This window comes from Symphalangus syndactylus, chromosome 7, assembly GCF_028878055.3.
Source record: "Symphalangus syndactylus isolate Jambi chromosome 7, NHGRI_mSymSyn1-v2.1_pri, whole genome shotgun sequence".
In the NCBI taxonomy this organism is placed as follows: domain Eukaryota; kingdom Metazoa; phylum Chordata; class Mammalia; order Primates; family Hylobatidae; genus Symphalangus; species Symphalangus syndactylus.
Window position 1 is genome coordinate 73,057,356 of NC_072429.2, and position 18,109 is coordinate 73,075,464.

Consider the following 18,109-nt stretch of genomic DNA (forward strand, 5'->3'; position numbering starts at 1 on the left):
TATACACATCAAATGTGTGCAGGTCTTTGTATATCAATTGTGCCTCATTAAACCTGTTAAAAATTTTGGCTTCATTTGATAATGAGGGCTCTTCAAAAAGGCTGATCACTGCTTACAAGACAGGACATACTTTGGGCTGCGTACTGTCTTTATGTGAGTAGTCCTCATATGTTTACACTTCTTTGCCTTATGTTTATGCAATCTTATAACAGAATGGGATAGCATTTTAACACTGGTAAATTAATATGTTGCCTGGGAGTGTTTAGATTTAGTAGAATTAAAATGGTTTAAGTTGCTCTCCGCCAGAACGCCGCCGCGCCGCCATCATGGACACCAGCCGTGTGCAGCCTATCAAGCTGGCCAGGGTCACCAGGGTCCTGGGCAGGACCGGCTCTCAGGGACAGTGCACGCAGGTGCGCGTGGAATTCATGGACGACACGAGCCGATCCATCATCCGCAATGTAAAAGGCCCGGTGCGTGAGGGCGACGTGCTCACCCTTTTGGAGTCAGAGCGAGAAGCCCGGAGGTTGCGCTGAGCTTGGCTGCTCGCTGGGTCTTGGATGTTGGGTTCGACCACTTGGCCGATGGGAATGGTCACAATGTGCTCCTTTTGTTTTTTGCCCGCCACACGGAATTGAGATGCTCCTTTAAATAAAGCGTTTGTGTTTCAAGTTAAAAAAAAAAAAAATGGTTTAAGTTGCTAAACAAGAACAGTATTCATGATCCAAATATATTACATTTGTGTATATTGTACAACAAACCATTATTTCATTACTTAACTTATTAAGCAGCTGACAGTTATTACCACAGACTAGGCACTTAGGATACAGATAGAGAAGACAGTTTCAGTCTTAAAGAACTAATCATTTAATGGAAAATATATATCTGAAAATAAGTGTTTATAAGCACAATTATAACACTAGTATACATGAGCTATACATGGATATTAAAGAACTGAAGAGGGACCAACAGAATGTGTACTTATTGCAGTGATTTATGGTCATTGGTTTTTCTTCTTTAACTTATTAGATGCTGCACAAATATGGACAATATTCTGTAGCACAGCTAAGTACACGTTTGGAGCTTGCTTTTTTCTAACATGAAATTTTATTTGTATTTGTTTTTAATTTTTTGTTACCATAGGATTTTGGGGAACAGGTGGTATTTGGTTACATGGTAAGTTCTTTAGTGGTCACTGGTGAGATTTTGGTGCACCCATCACCTGGGCAGTATACACTGAACCCAATTTGTCGCCTTTTATCCCTCGCCCCCTTCCCACCCTTTCCCCACAAGTCCCCAAAGTTCATTATATCATTTTTATGCCCTTGCATTTTCATACCTTATCTGCCACATTTGAGTGAGAACATAAGTTGTTTGGTCTTCCATTCTGAGGAACTTCCTTTTTAAAATGAAGGAGGTAATAAAATTGGTTTCTCACACTGTAAAAAAACGTCATGAGAAAAACAATACATTATCAATTGATTGTTATCTCTATTTTGTAGTAAGTGAGAGATTTGTTTTTCCTTGAATTACTGATTTTTTGGCTGGTTGTTTTGTTCTTTCTGTGCTGTGCAGATACAACCACAGGTGGTTGTATTTTGTAGTCTGAAAAAGTTTGAGGTGATATGTGCTTGGGATGTCTCATTAGAAAAATATTTGGGACAATAGAGAGAAAAAAATCACTAAAATGCAAAGAAGACTCATCTCTTCTTTGCAGTTTTACCAGAAATTGGAGCTCTTAAGTAATAAGCAACATCAAGTAATTAAAGAACGAAAAATGTGATTTTCATTATAGCATGAATTGTGTGATACTTCTCTATTTTTCTTTTCTTGCCAATTCCATTTAATATGATTGTGAAACTCTATTAATAAGCATTGTAAGTCCTTTCATTTCAGAAGGTCATTTTGGTTACCCAATAAATGTTTTGTGTAGGACTAAGTGGTATAGTTTAAGATTTGTTTTCTCTTCTCAAGACAATTAGTTTGCTGAAATCGGAAAATATGTTACCTGAGTTTAATTCTTTCTATTGAAGACTTTATCCTGTAACCATTTGGACATTTATTTACTTCATATGGTCAACCACCTCTCTTCATTTGATCACTTCTACATTAAAAGTCTGTAACATGGTATTTGGGGCAGAAAATGTAAAGAAGGATGAGTCACAATCCCTGAATATCAGTAGCTTTCCACCTAGTAGAAGAAACTGAATGCAATGATATCTATAATACAGATAACATTTGACAAACGCTATGATTTATTCATTCATTGAACAAAAATGTTTTATGCATCTCTCATATTCTGAACACTATGTGAGATCTGGGGACAGAGACATGAAGAAGGCAGAGACATTTTGTGACCTCACAGCTTGGTGGGAATGACAGACATTTACCAAGAATTAAAGAGCCTTCACTATGGGCCAGACATGTAAGAACCAGAGATAGAAAACCCTGAGTAAAGGTGCTGATAACTTAATGAAGAAGAGCACCAGAATATAAGCAATGACTAAGTATTATGATAATCTCACAAAAAAGGTGTAGGTAGGGCATTACAAAAGGACATAAAAAATGAAGCCATCATCCTATTTTCTAATCATGTATTTCCATACTTTGTTTTATTACATGCTGTAAAAATATGGGTAACATTTTACACATGCTTGGTGAGTGACTTATTATATGTTGAATGTCACAGAGTGATATGAGAATGTAGAGGAAAAATTACTCTCTTTGGTATTTTCAGGGATAGCTTTCTGAAAGACCTGTCATCTGAGGTCAGTTCTTCATGAAGGACTGGTAGTATTCAGGAGAGGAGGATTCCAGATTGAGGAAACAGTGTGAGCTAATGTACAGAGGCAGGAATTTAGCACATATAGAATCGTCCTATGTGGATAGATTGATTGTAGGATTAAAGAGTGTTAAGCCAGAGGTGAAACCCCGTCTCTACTAAAAATACAAAAAATTAGCCAGGGGTGGTGGTGGTGGGCTCCTGTAGTCTCAGCAGCTCTGGAGGCTGAGGCAGGAGAATGGCGTGAACCCAGGAGGTGGAGCTTGCAGATCCGAGCCGAGATCGCGCCACTGCACTCCAGCCTGGGCGACAGAGGGAGACTCCATCTCAAAAAAAAAAAAATTAAAAAAAAAAAAAAAAGAGTGTTAAGCCAGGAAAAGCATTTTCTAAGGCTTTTCTAGGTCTTGAAGAGCCTTCTATACCTTGTAAGAAGTTTAGGCTGTATCTTGAGAGTAAACTTCAACATGGAAGGCAATAAACGGAACCAGGAAGACATCCCGTACCCACAAGGAGGTGTCAGAGACACCCAGAAAGAGGCAAAAAGGACAAAGCAAGGGGAATCTGGGGTAATATTTACTTCTAGCAGTTTAAAAAATTTTCTTAAAGCTATGTATGACGTTTATTCATTAAGTCCCATAATTTTTGTTGAGAGATGAAATATCATATACTTCACTAAGTATTATTGGTTCGAGAACGTGAGAAATTCAAAATAGAGTATAACCACAAGGCAGGAAGATACATTACCAACTCACAGTAATGTAAGCAAGATAAATAAATACTAAAACAAAAGAAGCACAATGTGTACAAAAGAAGCAATTAATTCTGAACAAAGTGATTGAGAAAGGATTTGTGGACAGGCAGTCTGACTCTAGAGTCTGATGGCCATGATGTGTGTTGGGTGTAATCATTGGCTCTTTGCATCTTGGATGGAGTTCCTTGAAACCAGATTCTGATACGAAAAGTTGATGCAGAAGATTTATAGGATAAGACTTTTGAAAGAAAGAGAAAGAAAGAGAAACTGACCTGTGGCACAGGTGCTCTGAGGAGTTGGTCAATCCTCAGAAGCTCTTGAGCTAGGAAGACCTTTCAGAGGGGCACTGAATTGAGGTAATTTGGCTGCGTCTTTATATCTGTGCATCTGTTAGTCATTGGCAATGGGAAATTCCTTGGAAAGGTTATAACCTTGGGGAAGACAGTTTTCTGCAACTAGGGGCAATTCCCAGCGATAGATACAGCTGGGAGCTGCTAACAATGTTTAAACTTAGATGAGCCCAATATGGTAGGTGGAAACCCAATTCCATGCTGTGCACTTTCCTTTTAATTTTTGCATTGAAGGCTATAGAAAGATATAAAAAGATTTGAGAAGATGAGGTGGCATATATGGATTTCAGTTTTAGAATTTATTTCTGGTAGTACTATAATGTATAATTTGGTGAGGTGATATATGCTGACAAGTGAAACCCATTTGTAGACTATTGTAACAGGTAAGACCCAATTCAAACCTGTGAGAAGTTTTCCCATATCTCAGCCAGAATAATCTCTCTACCATTCTTCCATTAGTTATATTTTTATTTTAGCCCCAACCAAACCCAATTTATGTCATCAGTAGTTGTCTCTGTGTATGTCTTGTTGTAGTCTGTGAATTTCTTTAAAGCTATAGCCATACAGACATATTCTTGTCTGTATCTCTCAAAGGACCAGCATTGATCCGTGAATAAAATGGGCATTTGATAAAAATATTTTGAATTAAATGTTTCTTTCTTTTCTTTTCTTTTGATACAGAGTCTTACTCTGTCATCCAGGCTCCTAGGCTGGAGTACACTGGTGCAATCTCAGCTCAATGCAACCTCCACCCTCTGGGTTCAAATGATTCTTGTGCCTCAGCTCCCCAAGTAGCTGGAATTACAGGAGTGCATCACCGCACGTAACTAATTTTTGTATTTTTAGTAGTGATGAGGGTTTCGCTATGTTGCCTAGGCTGTTCTCAAATTCCTGGCTTCAAGTGATCTGCCTACCTTGGCCTCCCAAAGTGTCCAGCCTGAATTGAACATTTCAATTGCATTCAGGGAAGAAATAATAAGCTTCTAAAATTGGGTTAATAGTAGTAAGAACAAAGAGAATGTCACTGATGAGGAACACTGAGGAGGTAGAATGAACAAGGACTTTTGGGCATGATGACATAACTTCTGTAATATAGAAATTATTTGTATATCAGATACACTGAAACACACTACTAGAATTCATTTATATTTATTTATTTGGTACATTTTCCCAGGCCATTTCTTAAAACACTTCCCCTCTTTACATAAGTTTCTCAAAGTTTGTTTTTCCAATTTATACTTCAAAGAGAAAACATAATTTGAAAGTTGTTTCTACCCTTTAATGTTGTTTTACAACATGTTTGCCTAAGGCATTAAAGTTCAGGTTAACAATTCTGTCTTAGTAAAACTGATTTTGTAAGATGCTTTTCTGCCCATATTTCAAATGAATGCTTTGAATTCCTTTGCCAACTCTGTCAAGGTTATATGACTCCAGAAGGCCATCAAAACTTCCAGAAAGTCAAAAATAAAAGTATTTTTCTTTCTCAGGGTATGATTTGGTCAAGAAAAGAAATGACCTATGAAAATTAAAATATATCTTGGAAGCATGAAAATGGCTTTGATTCAAGTGTGTAAAGTTTTCCAAAGCTGAGAGGGAGCACATTTCATCTGTGAACAAAGACATTATAATCTGGTGGCAGACGCTTGGTATGTGGCATCAGAAAACACAGACTGACAAGTTATATGATCATGGGCAACTCAATGTTTCCATGTTTTATTCTTCTCTTCTTAAGAATGAGATAACATTATTTCTTGTTGTAACCAACTTGTAGGAATGATATAAGGATACAATTAGCCGAGTGAATACATGGCTAGAAGAAGCAGTGGGAAGAGCCCTGTGGGCACTCTGGGTCCAAAGGGAAGCCATTTTTGACTTTGTCTCACAGGGGTCCTTGGAGAGGGCTGCCAGTGGAATTGGGGAAAGACCACAGGGAGAAGGAAACTTCCATCTGAACTTTGTAATAATTTTGATCTAATATGAAGTTTCCTGGATAGAATCTAGGGGAAGGGGCGAAAGGGGAGTGCAGATATGAGCACAGAAGCCACAGCAGGTGGTGGGCAGGATTCCTGAAATACAAAAATTAGCTGTTTCTATGATATCACACACAAATACAGTATAAGAGCACTTTTCCCCTGTACCTTTACTTGTTTCAAACCTACTACATAAGATAGTGAGACACAGTTGCTTAGAGAATAAAGAAAACTGTGGCCATTGCCTGAAAGGAATGAAGTTTGATGCTTTGTTGAATGAGAATCTGATAAATATTTAGAATCTTCTGTATACTTCTTATCTGAGGATGTTCTTAGTTTTAAAAACATTTAAAACTCAAGGTACTGCATGCAGTGTGAAATTATCAAATTTTGTTTTATTATCAACTTTTAAACTTATTATTGAATAGATGGATATTAGAACATTTTTTAAAATGTAGTAAGCATTTGGTTAGTTTTGCTAGCCACCATTCAAGCACTGTTTCTACTTGGAGAGAATTCTTCATTGTGTGGGGGTTGGAAGTCAATAGTATATTCCTTCTCCATACTCTGGGGCAGTCAGGGCTTGGACATATGACCTATGCTCAGCCAAGGTAGAGTCCAGTGGCTCCATAGAGGGTGTTTAGTTGGGGTGGCACCAATGGTGGCATCCTGACTAGACTGTTCCCAGGTTATGACATTGGCTCTTTTCTTGACTGCCATGTCTCTCTTGCTTCTTGTCATTTTCTGAGCCATTCTTTTCATTTTCTGAGCTATTTTCCAGCATTCCTGTTGATTCTGTGAACTACTAATAGTCTACTAAATAATTTGATTTTGAAATCAATTAGCCAAAGTCAGTTTTATGCATTTACGATCAAGGATCTAACTTCTATGGTGCTTGGCACCAGAAAGTCAACGGTCTCAAAACCCTAGGGAGAGACGAACCTTATCTCTGGTTAACCTGGAATTGCAGGTAGTGAAAAATCCAGTTAATGTCTGGTGAGTATCTGGTAGCTTATGGCATGCAATGACAAAACAACTAATTACCACCTGTGGTTACCAATAATGACGTTTCAATGAAAGGTAAATCTTTGAGGCATTGAATTGATGTAATACTAGAGAAAAATTAAGGTCATACAATTTCCAGGATGCCAGGACGGGTGTTTGCTTCTAATGGAAATAAGTAAAAATAGAGAGGGCACAGGTTAAATTTCAAAATTTTTGACTCAAGGTATAAAACTTAGGAACTTTCCATCATTATACTAAAATAATTTATTTTCTGTTGCAGCTACAGCGTTGAAAATCAAATGCAAAAGATTGAAAATGCAGATTGTCAAATGCATTTATATGAGTTTACAGAAATGCCAGGTCTTCCATGTGAAAGTGATTTTGATTAAGAAGGGATAAAAGAATATGCATAGTTATATTGGATGATATCAAAAGACACAATGATCTTGATGTACTTTGCGCCCTAACTCTCAGTAGCTTCCTTTGCCAGCTGAAGCTATGCCATCTTTTATGTCTCATGAGGCAGTTTCATCTGATTTGAAGATGATGAAGAAAATTTCTTTGCAAGGGAAGTCAATTCTTCTGAAGACTTGCCTGTACCTCAATGTCTGCACACATCCTACTAGAATTGGGGAATGGAATATAAATGAAAGCCAGATTCAAAGCTTTAAGCCTAAGAGGAGGAGATTTAACCACATTCAAAGTTAAAACCTAAGAGAAGATTTCACCCCAAAGAAATAAAAAGAACTGGACAATTATTTTAACAAAACTTTGGGAGATATGTGTGAGAAGATATTCTGAAGTACCAAGAAAGGAAGAGCACTACATTAGAATGAATTTAATATTCAATTCAATCAAAGTGTTTTCTTGGTCAAATGGCTAAAATCTGGATTAAAACATGGCCCATGCTAAAGCTTAGATGCCCAAAATTCTTTAGCATGATGTATAAGGAAATAATCCAAAGGTAATGAGCAACAGAATTGATTGTGATCGACTCACCTATCCTAACCATGTTTGTTAAGAGGGTTCAGAAGATATCGTCTTCAGCAAGGCCTTGATAAATATATTGGTGAGAGGGGTGTTATGTTCTCTGAAAAGTCCTGCAATGTTTTGGATGTTGAAGGGGGTCCTGCAACTGAAAATGAGTTCCCTGACGTCAGTGGGGTGGAAAGATCCTAGAGTAGCAGAAGTCACATAAGAGTATTCAACAATCAGAAAAAAAGTGGACTTGGCTACTATGATAGGTAATCAGAAGGGCTTTGCCCTTGGGGATTGTTGGTGATAGTGTAAGAGTACATAGGACTGAGGGTGACGAAACCTTGTGATGCCTAAGACTCAGGTAGGTCCTGAGAATGGAATTCCAAAATCTAAATCAGTTCACGGGATCAGAGCTCTTATAATAAATATAGACTTAAGGAAGGATGCATCAGTACCATAATAAGTACATACTGTGAATCTTTATTTTAATCTTCCTCAAAGAAACCTATGGTCTTTTACCAAATGATTATGCACTAGGGAATGGGAAATACCTAAAGTTTTCAGAGCCTATTGCATGCTGGCTCCAAGGTAACAATAATTCCTGGGTACCCAAACAATGACTATACTCCATGGATAACAGTAGGATTTAGGGCAACCAGGAGATAAATGGCATTGTGACCCATCCCCCTTCATGATGGGATTACTGTTATCTCAGCTACATTCTGCTATTGTTTTTCAGGTTGCTTATTGAATATTACTGGGAAAACAGGAAAATTAGGAGGAATGTTCTGGAGTGATTTATCTTTTTCATCAGGGATGAATAGAATTTCTGCTATGCTGTGGGATCTGGAAGTCATGTGGATGAAAGTCAAGTGATCTCTTTTGGTCCCCTTTCATACCACCGTGACTCTAGTCGACCTGATAACAGGCTAATACAGCCTTATAAATTGTGGATAGCTGAGGATTAAGCATCCTTAGGAATACAAATGTGTATTTCCAACGATACCCATCAGGTAGCACTGATAAGCACCAGTGCTACCATATTACAATAAGTGGAGATCTGGTACTTGGTGGAACTTAGTAATTTATCAGACTATGGATTGCCTACTTTTGGAGAGGAGTAGTTATATTTTGGGTTGTAAAAGGGATATTTGAGTAGGGTGGTAATTCTTTTGAGGGAAAGGTAAGAATAGGAGGAAGAGAACGTCTGGCTAATGGACAACATATATCTATATGGGAATAGATATGTGATTTTTTTTCTATTAATTTTCTAAAATTTATTTCTTTTTGTGGGTATCTGCAATGCGTGGAGCTTACTGGAAAGCAGAGGTCCTTTCCCCACTAAGAAGGCCTTAAGAGACAAATATTTTCTTTCTATACTTCTTGGCAATGAGATCATTGGCATGTGATCAATGCTTGGTTGTTCCCTCGGGACAGTGCATCTTGAGGAAGTGACCAAGGGACACATACGATAGTTTTATGCTTCTTGCCTCACTAACATCCATGTGTGCCAAAGATAGATGGAGTCTTTCCAGGCACTAACTACAGAGAATAAAACTGTGATCTCCTGGGAGGTGTCAGGAGGGTAGTAGTCATCCGGCCATAGGAGATCCAGCAATTTCTTTTTCATATAGACTTCCATTCCTCCTATCCTCAGCCCTCAGACTTTCCCCTTTTTCTTTTTACTAAATCTCATGCCTACAGGCCTCCCTGGGATTTCTTCAGGGTGAATCAACTTTATTCTCCTCAGGATCCCAAAGTGGGGATAATTGCACTTAGAATTACAGTGCTGTCACTCAGCTACCTCAGTAATCTCTCTCCTACGCTTCTTGTCTTCCAAAACTTGGTTGAAATGTTTCATCTACTGAGATCTCCTAAATGGTTTATCTTTTTTGACTTGATAAACGTTTCCTTTAAGGAAATTTTGGAAGAACTTCAGGAGGCAGAGAAGAAAAATACATGTTGGCAACATATAAAGTTTAACATTGCAATCTTCACCAACTATCCTCTTTCAACGGTTAGGATAAGTATGGCAGGATAATTGTATTGTTAAAACATGTCCGGAAGTTAACTGTGAATAATATCGCTGTGCTCTAAAGCACAGGGCCACATCATTATTGAAAGTTGCACTGGTCATGATGCTATAGCAGCTCAGCTGAACTTCCTTTACTTTTATTCTTTTTTTTTTTTTCCCAGTGGAAGATGTCAGGATCTTCCACTAAATGGGGCAACTTTTGCATCAGAGTTTGATTGACTACTGTTAATATCTGTCTCAATTTTGATTTCTAATTTAGACAATGTTACAAGAAAATCCAGTCTAGGGACATGCCAAAAGTTTCATAGGAAAAAATTATTTAATTGAGTTTTTATGTTTGCCAAAACCCACTCAGTTAAAATACTTTGCAGACATTTTTTTCTAGTAAAATTAAAAGCATTTAACGTTCTTCCATATGTTTCATTTTAAAAGTTAATGTGCTAACTCTTTCTCTTCAGCCTCTCTGAAAAGTAAATAACCTCAAAAATTGAACTGGATGTAAAAATCATATATTTTCATTCTGAGACTGATACTTAAGGTAGTTTCCAAATACCACTACTCTGGCTGAATTTATGGCCTTTTGATGCCCCAGACTGTTTCCTTTTGAGGACTCTGCCCAAGACTCTGATCTTTCTATAGTTGGCCTGTGAGATTTGAAAGGAAAAAGCCTTCAGTAAAACACAGAGATGGTACTTGTAGTCAAGGGATACGACCTCATGCAGAAAGAAGGGGGAAAAAAAAGACCATGTCAGTTACTACTTCCAAGAAAAGCTGGTTGCTGTTTTGATAACAGTAATGTCCCTTGAGTTCAAAGTTACCAGCTATCAAAACAAGTTGCAGTCCATAGCAGACTAACTCGTTTCCCTTACAGAGAAGCAGATTCTAGTGTAACTGAGTCCAAATAAAAATATATTTACGAGAAAACTAGGCCTATGGATAGCAAGCAGAAATCAGAAAAAAACTAAACTTCTGAAATGTTCAGGCAAAAAAAAAATACCATATACTGTTTATATCCCTGCAACTAAGATATCATTAGAAAAATTGTGTTAGAAGGAATTAAAATTCTAAAAGATGGCACATCAAGGAGACAGGGTAATAGAAATTAAGTAGCTATTAAAGTAAAATACAGAATCACTCCATCACATGTGTTAACTGTTCAGCAAAGCAGTTCTGCTCTGCAGTTGGTATGAGGTTTGAGCAGGAAGTATTATTGTCTGGCATCAGAGCCAGGGCAAGATCCAGCTTGAACCTCCAAGTCATTTCACAAGGAAATATGAAATTGCAGAACAATGTGGGTGGGCAATGGACATGACCTGACTTTCATTTATTAAATAAACACAGACTTGACTAGTTGTACTTCTGAGAGCATTAGCAGTGGCATTGCCAAGGTATAGCACTTGGGGTAGAGGGAGTTTGATCCCTTCATAAATCTCCATGAGCAACGCCCTCTAAGTCATCCCTCATAAATTTACAATCTAAGTAATCTAATTAAAATCAAGTGTGCTTGCTCTGTAATGTAGCTTCAAGGAAAATTAATTAGCCTTCACTTCCAAAAAACCTTCTCACTCCTAAGTCCTTTCTATAGCGAAATTCAGGAGCTGCCAGTGTTAGTCCAACTCCCAAGATTATGTGCAATGTTGGTTCTTGCACGAACCAGACCACGAGGGGCCTCCTTGGTCTCCAGTTCTCTTGTATCGTTGTTTCATTTGCTGGCAGCGAGAGCAGGTAAAGAAAACCATATTGTTTGTGTAGTATAAAAGATGACTTCTTAAAGATGTGCAGACAGCAAAATCCATGCTTAACCAATTGTAAAAACAAGAAAACCTGAAAACAATTAGTAATCTATTTATACACATAAAAAACTGGAAAATGAATTCTTAGTATATGGACTGGACAGCTCTCAGAAAATTTTTTTTCACAAGCTTCTTGGCGGGGAAGGGCATATTCTGCTTCTAGGCAGAGATAAAGTCGTGGGGGAGGATCTGCAAGTGCATGAAGTGGATGCACACGGGTGAGGCATGCCCATTTTAGGTCAAGTGCACTTTTCTAAAATATATTGGTTAAGAAATAAAAAGAGTACCACAGAATTTCATCACATCCCACTATTGCATTTTCTAATTATGGTATTTGTCAATGTGACTAGTGAAAATTCAATATTTATAAAATAACTACATTCTAAACCTGTGATGCACAGTCAGTGTTTGAATCAGAGAATTTGTGAGTTAAAATTCCCTCCCATGTAGCTATCTGTCATCACCTGAAAGCTCTTACTATCTAATCTAAATATGTGAGACATTGCTGGGTGCTATATTGTTACATTGAGCCATAGTGTTTGAGGTTGGAAATAATTTTAAAACCGATTGAGTCTAATGGCCACATCTGCCCAGGAGAGGCTGAAAGTCTTCTTCAGAATACACCCATGCTGACAGAGTGATAGCCACTGTTATAAATAAAAAGTCTGTGAAATAATAATAAAATACATACAAGCAATTAGGATAGTATTGATATGGTAGAGTCTGAAGGGTATCAAGAAAGCTACAAAGTCAGATAGGTTAAGCAACCAGAATTGATTTTCTTGTTTAGTCACTCAAAATATTCTTTTTCTAGCCACAATGTTGCAACCAGTTTTATAGCTTTGTGCCCTCATAGTATGCAACTCTTTGTAGTCTTTGGACTTTTTTTTTTTAACTGCAACTGGGGCTATTGGGCTATTTTCATAAGCTGTCACTTAACTGGGAAAAATTCCAGTCCAGATGCTGCCGGAGTGTTTTTATGTATGAGACATCGTCTGCTTATTAAGGCTTGTCTGTAATTTCAATTAAACTGTTGAGTGGACATTGTTGCTTACAGAAGTTAGAAGATATCAGAGAAAGAATGGACAATTTTTGTAAGAAACAAGCAATTCTCTGATGTTTGAGATAATATTAAATAAATCAACTGGAGATGATGATGGATTAACTAATTAAGGGATCCACATAGTCTTTACAAAGGCACCCAGGAGGTGCTTATAATATCCTTGAGGATGGATGTCATTATGATGCAAACAGTGAAAAGAACTTCACTTGGAAGAAGACAAGATGAAAGAACTTTGTCTAAGTTCCAAATGGAAATGGAACCCTCCCCACTAAAAGTTAAAAAAAGTAAAGAGGAAGACCTAGGGGAAGTTCTTCAATAGAGAGGCTTTGGCTTTCTCAATCTGTGAGCCATTTTGCTCCAAGGAATATGTTTCCTCATAAATTTTATGAAGAGACCCCGTGATCTGGCATCTTGAGTTGGCATATAATTGAACCCACTCACAGGATCTTAATATTCTCTGCCAAAGGAGTCATCATCTGAATGGGAAAACCTTTGCAAAATTTTCCCTTCATCTTACAAGAATGACTAATTTTAGTTGTATCACAAGGAAGCATTTTGTTCCAAACACAGTTCCTAGAAATAGCGGGGCATTCCAGTCCAACAGATGCAAACCTTCCTCACGAGAACCAAACCAGCATGCTTGGGCAACTTGTCAATGAAGCCAAATTCCCTGCTTTCAAGAAGATTGGAAGAAGATGGGGTTTCTAAAAGAGATAGTTCCCACAACTCTGTGTGGGTTATCTGCATTGTAGAATATTGACAGCAAAATTTCAATCCCAGGAGGTCTCTTCATCATCGCTCTTGGACCCCCTCCTTTGTTACTCTTCTCACTCGTTAAATGAAAGCATATTTCATCATGAAGCTAAACAAAACTTAGTTGAACATTAAAATTTATTATATGATTGTGACAAAGTAAAATATAATGTATAAATTACACAGTTATGTGTATGCAATATGTTAGTAAATTCTGAAAATGTAAAATAAAATTTTAAAAGTAAACTTTAAAATAAACATTTTAAATTAGAATTTAAATGTAAAATAAAATTTTAAAATTAAAATTTTAAGTTAAAATTTTAAATATTTTAAAATTAAATTAAAATTAAAATTTTAAATAAAATTTTAAAATCTAAATTTAAATTTTAAAAATGCATGGCATATTGGGAACTTCACTGAACTGTAAGATGGAAAATGAGTCCTGCTTATGGCTTTTCTAGTAACCAATTTAGATTAGTAGCTTCATCTTTGTATTTAGTCATCCGTATAATGATAGAATGGACCTAATTAATCTGTAACTTATTTGTAGACCTAAAAATCTTTGATTCTGAATATAACATGTTCCTCTGCCTTGTATCAGAAATAATCATCAATATCAGATGGTGTTTGCTAAGTGCTGAGTGAGCGTATTAGACAAGGGAAAAGAGGTCAGTTCCAGACAGCATGGCAAGATAGTTTCAGGGAACTACTGGGACTTGAGAAGTGAACAGGAATGTAATGAGTGAATTGCAGAGCACTCAAGGCATTAGGATGTGGCATAAGTTAATGTATGGAGGAAGTAAACTCCAGATGTGTTGAGACATCAGGAAGTAGATTAACTGGCATCACGGAGAATTAAGACAGGCTAGCATGAAGTTAGAGACCAAATTATGGAGAGTATTCAGTGCCTGGATATTCAGAATTTATGCTAAAAAATAGTCAACGTCAGACCTTTTTTTTTTATTGGGGGAGGAGTTGGGTAAATGGGGGAATTACATGGGCATAAGTTTTTGAAAAAGAGGAGAATGTTACTCCTTTTCATTATCTATCTGTTTCTGAATTTTTTTTTCAAAAGCGTGGACAGCTAAGAGTTGATTTCTTCATTGGGGAATATCTTGGAATCTCTTAGATTTCCATATTAGCTCAAATTTTCTTATTTTATTGCTTAACCCAATTTATCTGATTAATTAGAAGTTCATTAGGGATTTTTTTTTGTGTGTCACACATTACTTAGCAGTTATTTGTTTATTCCTCAAGTATTTCATGTGTGCTGTGCTTATGGGGTTGGGCTGAGTTCTGGGAATAAGACAGACACGTTCTTCACTTTCTGAAGCTTCTAGTCTGTCCATTTACTTTTTTGAGTGAGTGGTATTTCAGAACTTGTATTTTTGTATGAATTTTGCATATTTTATTGGCAGTGGTAAATAGTAATTTTTAAAATTTCTGCAATATACATCTACATAGTTTAACTGTTAATAGAAATTCTTGTTTCCTCTGAGGAATAGTTTGCCGCCACCCCATTCCACATCATTTGTGTTACCAAATCCTCTATGTTCATAAGGATAAATTCCAAGTATGCCCATCTAAGTAGCGATTTTTAAACTTAAACCATTTGATTTGCATTATTCTTCCTGGAATAAGCAGATTTGAACTTTAGAAAGTCCTCTGGTTCCTTTGGGGGAAAGAAGGAGTGAGCAGGCATAACAGAGGAAATAAAATAATCAGTGGGTCAGGGATGTTCAGTGGAGAAACTGAAAATAGATCCACCAATTTCAATTATGTTTTCAAGACTCATAATTTACCCTCAGAAAAGTTAAAAATGCTTTATTAGTCCTTTTGTGATCTCATTTCTCTTGCAAATTTCATTTTCAACTAATTTCCCTTGTATAAAATGTGAGGCAACTTGGGGATTTTGCAACGTGATGTGATTATGCTTAGGGATGGTCTGGGTACCACGTTTTTTAGTAGACCATAAGAGAAGGGTGACACTTGTCTTAATTTAGAGATTTTTAACATTTTAAGGTACTTAAAAGCCATTATAAAATTTAGTATGGCTTTTATAGCAGAGTAATGTGGTGGGAACTTTTTGCACTGAGAGTCCCTGAACTATATAAGCATTCACAATTCCAGGCCTAGAAATCGTTATGAAATGAAGTTTTACATAGTGGAGACTTTCCTGGGTTTTAAAGGATGCTTTGGAATCTGTCTACTTTTGGGGTTCATACAAAGTCCTGGGAGATGATCCAGCATATCTGTAATCAGTGCTTTTAACCAGATTTCATTTACTTATGAGGTTTGTTTACTTTATCTGATTATGAGGGAACTGTATGAGTCACAATTCAAATTACCAATAATATCAGACAGTTAGATTGAGCAAAGCTGGGTCAGGTTATTGTTAGTGCTGGGTGACTCTCTGATGTGAGCAAACTATGCCCCACGTTTTGACTCAACCTGCTCCATACCTCTATGCCGTCATGGACAACACTGTGCCTTGCCAGGGCTCAGTAGTGGTCCCTACTTTTGACATTTTTTTCCTTTCTCTTCTTCAATACAAGTCTATCACTTTTGTGAACTATGCATTGTTCATTATCCAAGTCCACTGGAAAACTGTAATATGAACGAACACAAGCTTTGCCTCCTCTGGAAGCTTTCCCTGGCCCACTAGCTAGGTCATATTCTAGCTGTCACACATTCTCCTGACTCTCTGTGCATCTGCATTGCCCGTTTCCCAGGTATAATTACATATTCATGTAAGTACTTCTTTAATGTACATTTTCTCACTGTACTGTATGCTCTAAGAATGAAGGGGCACTATATTGTTTACTGTTGTATACCAATTCCCAAACTCAATGCCTTGTATATGTAGGAGGACCTTAATCATTGTACTGAATGAATGAATAGAATTTCAGCTAGATTTTATATAATAGTAGGCACTCCATAAATGTTGAGTTGAATGCTGCCTCAATTCCATATATAAGGCCTTTTCTCAAATGGGATTTTGTGGAACAGTGGTGGGAATTTCAGTCACAGTGACAGTTCCGTGGGAGATATAATGCCTGCTCGGCATTTGATTAGAGCTGTTCCTAGTTTCCAATAACAATACAATGCCTTCCTCCCAAATGTGATATCCGGTCAATGAGAGCTCATGGGATTTGCTTTATTCCAAACCACGTTAATTTCCCTTTGCATTTGTATATTTGCTAATCTGATGTTGTAATGGCTGGATGTTATACGAAATTAAAAGGATTAAATAAATCTCCTTGCTTCAAATTCAGAATGCTTTGGGTTAAATTAAAGGGAAAATTATAACCGCAGATATAAGCCAGTTTGGGTGTGGAGCAACCATGTGATGGAAATAGACTGAACTCCTGTGGATGCTTCTTGGGATGGTGCTGAATGCACTGCAACATGGCTGCAGCTGGAAGAAGCAGATGGGAGGCTTCTGGAGAGTTCCTTCCATTCCTCACCATTTGCCATGTTGGTGAGTCCTCCACCCTGAGAAAAAGAAGATGGTGTCATTTAAGGTTATACTCTGCAACCAGATCACATGAATTCAGAGCTCACATCTATCTTTTGTTATTTGGGTTTTTCTGGGCAAGTTACTTAAACTCTCTGTGCCTCATTCTCTTTACCTTCAAAACCGGAATAGTGGTAATACTCACTGTGTAGAGTTATTATGAAGATTAAATTAAATTTACATGTAAAGTATGTAGGAGAGTTTGCTAGAGTAAATGCTTAGGGGGTATTATTTTTATTATGACTAGATAGAGCATGGAGCTTGAACAATGGTGAAGCTGACACTAGGCAAATGAAATAAACCTAGTTTTCAAATGCCCATCATTCTGGCTAAAGAAACTTAAAAATGGGAGGAAACTCAGGTTAATATGTATCTCTCAACTACTTACATGAAATCATAACATTTGGAATATCTTATATTTAGTTGTAATATCTCTCTTGAGTAGGCAGGGGAAGTATTGATATGTGTCCTCAGCAGATCAGGGAATTAAAGATAGGGAAGTTAAATGTTTTGTCCAAGATCAAATAGCCTATAAGCAGTGGATCAGGGATTAGAATTCAGTTCACTTGAAATTGTAGTCCAGGACTTTTCTATTACAACTTGGCTACTGCTCAAAGGTTGGCCTCAGATTCAAGACTCTTTAGCTTTTTCTGCCTTTTTTTATTTTTATAAATCTATTCACCTTGATCATTCAAATGTACTTAAGACTACCCATTGTGTGGATGCACTATTGAGTTGAGATAATGTTCTATATGCCATTGATTTTTTTCTGTCCATATTTAATAAATAGTTACTAAGTTTGGGGCAGTAGGGATGTAGAAATAAAAAAGACCTTGTTCTTGACCTCAAAGAACTTGTGTTACAGTGGGGAATGCAGATAGGAAATGAACTAAAATACCGCATGATGTGTGTTGATAATAAAGGAAAGCACATACGCCAAGAGGATAGAGCGTAGTGTACAGGCAAGAACGCAGCTAGGAAGGCAGAGGAGGCCGTGGTTAAAGAAAGACATCTGAGCTGAGTCCATATTGAGGTTAGATGTTAGTCAATATTAATACTAAAGAGCTCATATGAATGGACACTTTTTTATATGCGAGGCACTGTTCTAAGTC

At 37.1% G+C, this 18,109-nt stretch overlaps 1 protein-coding gene across 1 annotated transcript; it reads left to right on the forward strand.

Annotated features, from left to right (window-relative positions):
• The first annotated feature begins 300 nt into the window (after nucleotides 1–300).
• LOC129485817 (small ribosomal subunit protein eS28) lies at nucleotides 301–609 on the forward strand. The gene has a single exon (XM_055284826.2). The coding sequence runs from the start codon at nucleotides 327–329 to the stop codon at nucleotides 534–536; it is 210 nt and encodes a 69-aa protein (XP_055140801.1). The 5' UTR covers nucleotides 301–326; the 3' UTR covers nucleotides 537–609.
• The last annotated feature ends 17,500 nt before the right edge of the window (nucleotides 610–18,109 follow it).